The 11703-nt window shown below is 36.2% G+C and overlaps 1 protein-coding gene across 1 annotated transcript in view; it reads right to left on the reverse strand.

Moving 5' to 3' along the window:
* Lapsyn (Leucine-rich repeat activity-regulated protein at synapses) overlaps positions 1-9564 on the reverse strand; it is an 88243-nt gene extending 78679 nt beyond the window's left edge. The window contains exon 1 of the mRNA XM_018545203.1: positions 9481-9564. Coding sequence (XP_018400705.1) covers positions 9481-9532 — 52 coding nt within the window. The 5' untranslated portion in view covers positions 9533-9564. The remainder of the gene's footprint in view (positions 1-9480) is intronic.
* Between the last annotated feature and the right edge of the window lie 2139 nt (positions 9565-11703).

Consider the following 11703-nt stretch of genomic DNA (forward strand, 5'->3'; position numbering starts at 1 on the left):
AATATTTTCCCAGTCTCTGTGTGTGTGTCCTAGTTTGTAATATATATATTTTTGCGGAAAAAGTACTTCCCGTTTCACGAGAAAACGAGAGGAACGGCCGAAGAAGAAATAAGAGACACGGTATCTCACAAATATAATCCTTTATACATATATATTTTCTTTATAATCAATTCTTATAATTTGTGCAAAGGAAAATATTGTCACGTGCGAAATGCGATGTTTATCCACGATGAAATTAAGTTCGCGTATCTCGAAAGCTTCTTGAAAGAAACGATCATATCGCGAATAATTTTTGCTCGTTTATAAGCGTCGTGGAACGCGGAAAAAATGCAGAATGAGAAAAATGCATTTTTCCCCGATGCAAAGTGTACAAATTGTTATCCGTTGATTGCAAACGAATTAATTAAATTCTTCGTTCATAATATAATACAAGATTAAATTCACGAGATGCTTCGACGTTAAAACTGTATTCGACTGCGTTAGATTTTTTTTGCGGAAGGCATAAAAATTCATTGTAATAATCATCGATCGGGTATAGAAATTATGACGAGCCGGTACTCTGCGTTTCAAAGTTTCCATATTAATAGCAATCAACGTGGATGACGATTCGGGTATTTTTAGCTCTTGCGCCTTACCAATTTTCCGTCACATAATTTGAGCACCGTGAGACAGCGAGAGAGAAGACAATAAAAGAAAGAGATCAGACACGGATAAATTCGTTAAAGGAGTATTCCGAGCGGAACTCGTAATGACATTAAATGTTCGTGGACGTTGTCGCACGTAAAGATGCAGAAGAATGCTTTTAGTGTTTCACGTCAATTGACATTCTGAATGCAAGAACCAGGCAATTTTAGCTTCAAGGCGCGTTGCAGAAAAGCGGAAAATGCCGGGTAGTCTTCACCCTGCTGAAATTTTACTTAGTTTTTACTTAATCCCTGTTCGGCGGGAACAAAGTTATTTACTGAACAAAACGGAATAACATCTATTTCTCTTTTTTCTTTTTAATTACATTTAATATGACATCGTAAGTAAAAAATATATAAGAAGAGATATATATATAGTCCATATTTAACTACGAGATCCACAAATGATGCGCTTTCGGAGAAATTTGTCGATATAAAGGAGCATTTAAAGGTATTTTGAGCGAGGAGGAAGAAAATGTCATATTATTGTAATCAAAGTAAATTAAATGTCATATTAATATCGTTTTATTTTACATCCGAGTAAAGGCTGCATCCGCGCGCGTGTATACTTCTCCATTCAAAAAAGCGTATTAACGTTTGTGAAAATCCACGATTGTAGCGGTGAAAACTAAATATAAATTCGTCCCGCTTTTGTTCGCGTGTATGTTATACGGATATACTGAATCTTGCAACAATCGATAGGCCATTATTCAACCGAATGCCGAATAACTCATTTATTGCAACAAAAAAAAAAAAAGAAGCGGGCTCGTGCGGCGCGGCGGCCCTTTCGTTCAGGCCCGCCGCGATCGCTTTATCGATTTTCCAACAATCGAAGCGCGGCCTGATAAAAGAAAATAATCAAGAGACCGATAGTATCAAATACGGGCGATATCGCGTCGCGTAGTCCGATCGAGCGCGTAAACGGCGTTAAGTGACGTGTTTCGCACCGATTTGCACGGTATTTGGACGCGTTGTAAAAGGCGACAATCGTGATTGGCAATTACGGTTTTGCGGAAGAATGGCAACCGGATCGGGGGCACGTCGTCAACGTCGTCGCCAACGGATCACTATGGCATAAGCGCAAGCCCGCATGCAAATTGGGGTTTAATTCGTTCGTTAGCGCGCTTAGCTTGCCGAAGAAAAGTTAAATTAAACTAGCGGAAATTCTGCGGCTAACTCAGCCGCCGATCTACATCTAACATACGAGTTCTGAGCACGTATTCTGCGAAGCGTATTATATCCGAAGAAACGATGGAAATTGACCGTAAATTCAAAGAACGAAGAGACTCCGAGTTGTGTAAGTGTAAGATAACGAAGATATCAATAAAACAAGAGTGCTATCGAAATATCAATATTTATTTATTTATTTATTTTTTTTTTTTGAGACTTTATTTTTCATCGCGACACACACACGCGTGTATGTTGTTCAACCGTTTTATTTTTATGGGGTCGATTTTTTATCAACATCGTAGTATTTGTATCACGTCTCACGAACGACACTTTATCTTCTGTTTTCAAGCAGATATGAATTATTAATATTGCCATATGGATGAAAGAGTAACCGTACGTCGTATCGATATTTATCATCGCTTATCTGTACCGTTGAATTAAAAATCAACTTTCGATCTCGCAAATTTTATCACTTCCTGAAATATACAGAACTATCCTGTAATTCCTCGGGAATTTTACAGCCGTTTTTGCGAGTTTTTCTACCCTCGCGCAACTACATAAAGAGGAAACCCTCTTAAGCGAAGTGGGTGGTAATATACGTGCAGCCGGAGTCCTAGGAATGTTTTAGGTCGAAAAATAATTAAACATCCGAAGGAAATTTTCACGGGAAGCGGAGTGGTATTTCCGCGCGCGGTGTATAACAGTCTCGGCGCGAAATGAGAAAATGCTGGGGTGTGTCCCCGGTGGGACCGCGGTGTGCATTAAGATACACCTCGTATAACGTTCAACGTTCGTTCTCTACGTAACCCACAAAGCACTGCCCTTTCCTATACGTACGTTCAAAGAAAGCCTTCGATACGAGAAACGATCGCGTTGCACAATACGGCGAAAGCAATTATTTCCACCGCGCTCGCTCGTGAACGGAAAAGCAAGCACCGCGCCACGCCAAACGAGAGTGGCAAGCGAGATGACGCCGACGACCGTGACGCGATTTCGCCCGCGCACATTGCTGTTACCTTTGTGCATACACCCGAATTTTGGACAAACGTAATACAGGTTCACGCGCTTTTAACCGTTTGGCATATGTTGCTATGCGTTACGTTATGAATACACATAGCGCGCGCGTTACTGCAGAAATGAACGGCATACGCGAAATTGTCAAAACCGAATATAATTGCGATGCTCGACCCCCTTGTTAAGGTATCTACTGATATAATTCTTTCAAACATTAATAAGTGACCTTAAAAATTAATTAATCATTAACCAATTACCGCAAAAATGCTTTCTATTACAAATATAATTTATCCCCCTTTAACAAAAAATTAATTTAAAATTTGTTCAAGTTTGGATTTAATAAATTATTAATGAAATGAAATTAATCAGAAAATTGTTTAAAAAATGAAATAAAAATAATTGAGAGATTATTATTATTATTATTAATTGTGCAAAAATCCCTTTATGTTCTGTATTTAAGTTACGAAAAGATTTTAAATTAATTACATTTTTCTGATGTGTTATTTTCACAGTACAGATACATTTTATATCTTTCAATAACGTGAAATTACCGATCTCTTCAATACATCAGTTAATACAATTATTTTTAAACGTTCCAATTTCCAGTCATTAGCAGACTGTGACAAAATTGCTATTACACAACTGCTCTTTCCTAAATCACATTTTCTCTAATATATCGCATTTAATTTCTTGATATTTATGTCAAATTCTTTTTCCACCATTCTTCACATTAACACACAAATTTGAAGTAATTCTTTTTCAAGAAAAGAAATATCATTATACATTCCTATCAACGAAACAATTTAATCCATTTAAATAGGAATATTAACAAGTTCAGTTCTTTAGCAAAAAATAATACGAAATTTTCATAGAATACTAATTTAATCATATCTCAACATTTCCATATTATGCAAAATACATGTTTCTGGTAAAACCGGTTTATTCAGGACCATTATCTTATTGCTATCAGTATTGAATTATCATATTCAATAGCACGTTCAGTACCAAGCCGACGGATTATCAGACGTTTCTAAGTCATGTCAGTTCGAATATATACAACTGGAAAATTGTCACAATTGAGGAGATACAATTATACAGAATTTATATGAATTGTGAGCTGTAAATTATTACGTTTTCCCCCCTGAGGGATCATATTGCAATTATAATACGCCGAAATAGAGAGAAAATCATTAAAACTCGCGAAAAACCACAACGAAATGTATCGATTAATTTCTCGTCCCGTTTTACGATCGTTTCTCCACAGAAACTAGGCAACGCGCAAGGATCGCCGCGTTTAACCGTGACGCAACGCGAAATGCCATTTAATTATCATTCATTATCTGCATTATCTACTAATTACGCGAATGCGAACGTAGAAATCGTTCCCAGCGGTGCGCGCGACACGAAAGGTCGGGCGAAAAATCATGTGAAAATCTGTGTATGTCTATTAAAAAATGAAAAAACATACGTGTACGTATATATACAGGTGTATTACATATTTTTTTTAATTACAAGCGCATACGTGTGTGTACTCGCAAGAAATATACTCAAATAACATTCGCTCGCTCGCTCACTCGCGGAAAGGAATTGTCGTGAACACACACGATTTCCGTTTAACGTGTGCGATTTTATGGCTGCACCGCCTCGGAGCGTAACTTTTTCAATTTTCTCTATGGCAAACAACTGAAATAACCAATTTTGCGACACCAGTCCATCACAATCTTTTAACCATTTTCTGAAAACGGCGGTAGAATATATAGACGTTTATACGTATGGTGAATGTAACATACTTATAAATATATATAGAAATCTATAAATATAGATATTTTTGACGATCAAATAATTAAATATTGATAAATAGAATGTAACTCGTAAAATTAGTTCGCGCTAAAATATTATCACTATTTTCTCCGAGTAATTAAAGTAGTTTATATTTGAAAGCAAAAAATAAATTCGTGATGAAAGTGTAAATACAGTAAAGATCTTAGAGAAAAAGATATCAGACGTATTTTTAATGTGTAAATTATAGCTATAAAAATATATCTGCTGTTTGTCGAGAATTAAATAAGAATTTCTCGCAATAATTATATGCTGACATCGTATTGAAGTGCAAATTTCTATTTCTTTTACTCCTATGATTACACGCGATGTGCAAGTTAGTTACGGTTGAACGTATTCAACGCATATGTGTGTAGAGAAATGTGAAAATTAAATAAAACTGAAAATCTCGTGTCATTTTGTTTTAAACGATAGTTTGTTTTGTGATATTTAAAGTTTTCAATATACTGGATGTAACTTTTTTTTTAACCAATTATACATTTTAGATCTTTTTAGATGAATTTATATAGTAAATAATAATGTTATTTAAAGAAACATAAAAGTATAAATACAAGTTTCATACTTCTTGATCATCATGAATCATGAATTATTTCACGTTGGTGACATTTCAACTACCAGATGAAACTATTTTACATTTTAAAACTGGAAATGTTCATCATTTTAAGTTCATGAAGAGATAACAAAAGTTCCGGAGTAACATTCCGGCCGTAAATGATTCCTCAATTAACTTCCGGATTTCCTGAAACAATTTTGTTAGAATCGACTATAGAGAACATCGAGTAATTTATGACTTAATTATTAAACTACTTAAGATGACAGATGAAAAGAACGAATAGTGAAGCCAATTTAAACTCATTTTAAGAATGTTGCTTTTGATGTAATCTCTCTTTCTGTAAAATTCTACATAATATTCTCGTTAATTTACACTCTTTACTCGTACTTTGCTAAATTTAAATTTGAGATATGTAGTCCAGAGTACATTTTAAGGATAAAGAGTATTAATATTAAATCATTAATTCTATTTGTGTATATAAGCTAAATCAAATCTATATTTCATGCAGAATTAATATCGCCAAGTTTGTTTGGAAAGATAAAGAGTATTAATATTAAATCATTAATTCTATTCGTGTATATAAGCTAAATCAAATCTATATTTCATGCAGAATTAATATCGCCAAGTTTGTTTGGAAAGAGTAATCGTTTGATTATAAATTTATATTTCGATCAATTAATTTCGCGCTTTCATGCGGTAACAAAAAGGACAGATAAAAAAAGAACTTAAGTGTATTTACACATTGATAGGTATCGAAGAAGCAATATAACAACTCAATCTCTTAAATTAAATAACATTTGTTATTTTTAACTTCTAAGTGTATCAAAGTCTAAATCAATTAATTTATTTCCGTGATTAGTCTTAATATTAATAAACGTACTCAATGAATATTAAATTAAATGAGTCAAATTTAATACATTAAAAAAAATTATTATAAATTGTTATAATTAAATTGAAGAGCAGTGGGAGTGACGAATAAAAATGAATAAAAATACACGACTCGAATTGGACGTAAAATCTAATCTAACATTATAAATTTAACGGTACGGGATAATAAATAATAAATTTTATCTCTAATAGTTCTGAGAGACAACGTCAAGAATAGCTTGCGTTTCGTGGCAAAATACGGCCACTCACCGATTGTGCTACTAAATAATCGAAGCAGTTTCAGAACTCAAGGGGGCACACAGGGAGGATTTTTCCTCTCACGAACACGCGAAATTCGGGAGCGGGGAAAAAGCGCTTTTAACGGCACGGCCGCGACGTGCAGTTTCCTTAGGATATGGCTTTTAGTTTACGTTCGCGCTAATGGTTTATTGACGCGACCGACGCGTCCAAGTTCCGACGTTTCTCCGCGGTGTAAGAAGATTACAACGTAACTTCGCCCCAAGTCGGCGGGCACGTCATCTACGTGCGCGGCTCCCATCGACTTGGGCGCTCGCGATCGAGGTACGCAACGGTTGACGCAATCTCGTTACGTCAGTGGAAACAATTCGAGGCATTTCGTACCTCCGGAATGAGAGAGAGAGACCGGCGGCGTGTCTGTCAGAACATCTAGTTTACGGCGGGATCGAAATTAAATGTGTTTATCATCTCCGCCTGTACGGAGAAGCGAAAATCGTGTTTCCGCAACGAAATTATTAACGGAAGCATGTCATTAAACTGACGTCGTGCGAAATTCATTTGTTGAAATTATCTACCTTGATACCGCCTGTCTCCACGACGCGGAATAACAGCGGCGGCGGCGCACAGGAAGGTACAAGGTATACGTTTAAGAATCCTCGTGATGTTCCATTTTATCTTATTAATGAAATGTCGCGAAAAGTAAGTCGCTGAAAAATTCCGTACGGAAGTGGAGCACGCAGCTGAGGTAGGGTATTATAGGAGAGTGTTACCTGTAGAGAGACGGAAGAGAGCACACGAGAAAAAGAGTATTACTTCCGGCTTTATCATTTTACCTCGACAACTAGAAAAAATCAATTTTCCGGATATCGTGTTACTCTTCCATTGTATTATTTATTGTCCTCCTCCGTGCATTGATCGCAAAATGCTCTGCGGTCTTGGAGCATCTTTTTGAGAGCCGCTCTCATTCCGAAGATGCGATTTATCAACGTGGAAGACAGTGGATTCCAGGTTTCCATTTAATCACACGTGAATTGTACACGTTGTACACGTGCCATTTTTCTTATACGAAAGCGCACACTTCTCTCTTATCGTCAATTCGATTTTAAAGAGAGAGAGAGAGAGAGAGAGAAAGAAACGCGTTTCTCTTTCTGAATTAAGTGCAATGAACAATGCATTCCTTGATTTTTAGTTAAATGTTATAGTCTCTGTATTTTACGCAAATGCATAAAATATGGAGGACGTACGAATTCTAGAATTTTTCACTTTTTCGCAACAAAATTCTTAATACTCTATATATGAGTTAATAATGCATAAATAAATTATAAACTTCCTTACGACAAACATCTGAGAGAAAAAAAACTATAATAGTTTTGGCACAACTATAAATTAACAACTCTAAAATTTAAGTCTTTGCGACAAATTTTACAAAAGTTCTAGAACTAAAATAGTACTGAATACTATAAAAATATAATACTCAGTACTCCTTTAGTTCTTACTATTTTGTAAAAATAAAATTAAGCATAGATGAAGGACGATTAAAGTCAAATCATAAAATGAAAATAATAAAGCGGTTATAATATTAAGTATGTAATAAAATTTTTGAAAAAATACATCAAACTAAAACAATATATTTTGCCGCTTATAACATAAATTTAATAAAAAAAATAATTACATAAATTTGACAAAGTTTTCTCGATAGATGCTTGTCAACTTTATGTTAAAATTACAGATATATTGGTTAGTATACGATTTTTCCATCGTTTGCTGCCAATATCACGTAGTAAATGGAGAAATCGAGGAGTTAATATTTTATCGAATTAAACTGCATAAACGGAATTTTTTGAAATGCCTGAAGATGATTCGATCCAAGAGTCGAAACTGGTTGCGTAGCGTAATTTCAATTTTTTAATTAAATTTATGTTATAAGCGGCAAAATATATTGTTTTAGTTTGATGTATTTTTTCAAAAATTTTATTACATACTTAATGTTATAACCGCTTTATTGTTTTCATTTTATGATTTGACTCTAATCGTCCTTCATCTATGCTTAATTATTTTTACATAAAGAGTCCTTTATTTTCTAATTTATTTATTTTGTAAAAACTAGTTGTAAAGACTTAAATTTTAGAGTTGTTTATTTACAGTTGTCAAAACTATTTTTTTCCTCTCAGTGTACATTTATATTCAGTCCTTACTTCTTATTAAACAGTGCATGGAGTTTGTAATGACAAATAGAATTTGCTTTCAAATCGTACATACTTATACCTGTATATCCACCTGTTTATTATTTATGATGTACGTCTGCAAAGCAGATGTGCAGATGTATATAAATAAAGCTATTATATATTCGTGAGTAATATAAATCGGATTGATCATAGATCCTAAGCTTATTTTTGAAAAATATTCAGTCAGATTCTAGATCTCGTTCTAGACATTAATCTAAATCTTACTGAAAAATGTAATTCATCAAACTACAAGATAAAATAAATCAATATTTTTTTCACGAGTTTTTTCAAGTAAAAATTATATTCTTAGATCAGATTATTTGTTATATTAAATATATTCCTTAATTTTCCTAATTAAATTATATCAATTTAGCTTTTACAATAACACATAAATATTCACACGAAAAGATAGATTTTGCAGAAGTAAAAACTTAACTATAGACACATATTTAAACATAATTTTGTTGAATTATCAAAATAATTATATAGGACGTTCAAGCTGAGTTGCCAGAATATCAACATTTCGTAGAGCATTGCGCATATTTTTGTTCCCGACACATATAATTGCTGTTGTATTTAGATAACCTAACAAAACAATTGTTTTCAAAACTGTATTTAACTAAGCTTCCAAATATTTCTACAAAATTATTCTTTCCGTACATTTAAAACGCTTTCAAGACTTATTCACAAAACGCGCAGAATTCAACAATGGAAAACGTTATGCTAAATCTGGACAACACAAAGTTTCTATGCAAACTTTCAGCCGGAGGCGTCCGATGCGAAATTCATTTCGAAAAATGGTGACGACGCGACGCGTCCCAAGATTCCCGGGGAACGGTCGTCTTTGTACGATAACGCTCGCCGTACTCACCCATTTCGCTGATGGCCCATCGGCACGACGACGACTTCCCAAAGGACCGCATCGTCAGTCCAAGTAGTCAGGAAAACGGATCTCTTTTCTTCCGGCTTCTCTTCTTCTCCCGGCTCCCGTGTGTGCGTGCGCGCGAGCACCACCACCAGCTGCTTATTGCCGCGCAACGGAGGACGAGCTACAGGCTGTCACCAAGTTCGCGAACGATCCGCACGCGCGATCTCACGCACACCATCGTAACATACGTCCGCTCGTGATATCGCGCGCGCACACGCGCTCGGATAGCGAGGCGGCGGGGACGAAAAGGGCGAGAGACGAAGGTGAAGCTAGGCGAGAGGTGACTTGAAACCGCGCGCCGTTACTCCGTCATCGCGGACTTTTCCTTCCTCTCCTGAATGAGAGCGAGTTGCGTCACTGCTTCTTCCACGAAGTCGCCGAACGGTGAATCGTCCTGTATATGTATATATATGACATGTAAACGCCGGCTGAGTTCCCTCTTCCTTAGCCTGTTCAAGGGCACAGACGCGGTGCGTAGTAAAAAAAAGGACATTCCCCCTTTACGCGCGTTTCGGCCAGTGTCTTTCAACCGGCGGCGCGCGTCCCTCTCTTTGTATGAAATTATTATTCTATACTTTCCCGCTCGTTCGACATTCAACGATTCGAATTATTATTCAAACGTCAATCTTGCTACGAATTGGCGAAAGAAATATTTTATTTAACTAAAAGAGTTGAAAAACGTTCGGAATCACCCTGAATCATAGAAACAACAATTAATAATCGGGGGTTTTTTTTAAGATTCAACACCGTTTCGATTCGTCGCTATAAAATATTCTCTTGAACTCTCTCTCTGTCTGTCTCGATCTCGATAAAAAGGTAGTAGATTTTGTTTTCAAAAGAAGAGACAGTCGAGAAAATTAAGTTTACCGGCGCTCGAATCCAAAAAGGAATTGAAAAACTCCGGTTTCGTCTGGAATTTTCGAATGAAGTTAGCGAGAAGTTATAGCGCCCGAAGAAGTTCCACTCGCGAAATTTCGTAATCGAGCGAGCCCTGACGCGAATTTCAGGCGGTTAACTCGGCCGATTGATTTCCCTCCGTGATATTCACCGGGCGTGAATCGAAAGTTTACGATTAGAAATCGACCGCTTCCACGTGGATATATGAATTGCGAATTTGGCGACAGGCCAAGCCGATAATCGCAAATCGATCTATTCGGCAGTTGCTCTCCCCGAACAGATTGCAAAATCCTTGTGCGCCCCGTTCGACGTATTCCGTGACGCGTGTATCCGATAAACTTTGGAGAAAAAAATATATATGTCACCGAGTCGATTTTCAGGACGAATTATTGAGACGTGTTTTTTCCGATCGACTTCTCGCATTGGCCTCATCTTAATATATTTATTTCATATATTGATCGGTAAGATGGACTCGTCGAAAATAAAATAAACAGAAGAGAGAGATCGAAAAGATAGAGTCCAGTATTCTTGAACCGAATCTTCGCAGCGCCGCTATATTTCTGTGTACACTAAGTTCAGATAGTGCAGGAATGAAAAACAGGCCTAAGGTGCGTTCCGTTTCTCGTATGATGCGCATAGTGCATCGTTCATCTTTGTCGCTGAAAACAAGAATAATTTATGCATCATGCGCATCATGTGTGAAACGGAACGCACTTCTAATGTATAGCTGGTCGTATCGACCTTCTATTGTATTTGGAGGCGAAGAGCCATTAATTAAAGAAGAAGAAGGCCTAATGTAGATTATTTTCAATCTCGGCTTTTTCATCTTGTCCTAATTGTAAAAATTACAAGATAAAAAGAGGTGGAAACAGATAGAGCAAATTGACCGGAGATTACAGTTAATCCACATTGGTAAAAAAAAAAGGCAGACACTTTTACAATGTAAATTAACCTTAGCCTCGGGTTAATTTACATTTTATCTTTATCTAACTTTCCGAATTAGAAAAAAGTAAGAAGTAAATTAAACCAAGATCAATCTACAGAAACGCTAGAAAACGGTATGTGCGGGGACTCCATTAGACAATCGGCCGTCAGTCAAGTGAAGAGTTTACGGAGAGGATCGTCCGCGTTGAACTTCAAAATGGAGAACTCGTTGCCGCGCGTATAACAAAAGCAATTTTCTCGCGCGTCTTACTTGGCAACTTTAATCGGCCACGGTCGCGAATTCCTGCTCGGTACGCTCAAGAATCATTTCATCCTTGTTTATCA

Source organism: Cyphomyrmex costatus, unplaced genomic scaffold, assembly GCF_001594065.2.
Source record: "Cyphomyrmex costatus isolate MS0001 unplaced genomic scaffold, Ccosl1.0 scaffold480, whole genome shotgun sequence".
NCBI lineage: Eukaryota > Metazoa > Arthropoda > Insecta > Hymenoptera > Formicidae > Cyphomyrmex > Cyphomyrmex costatus.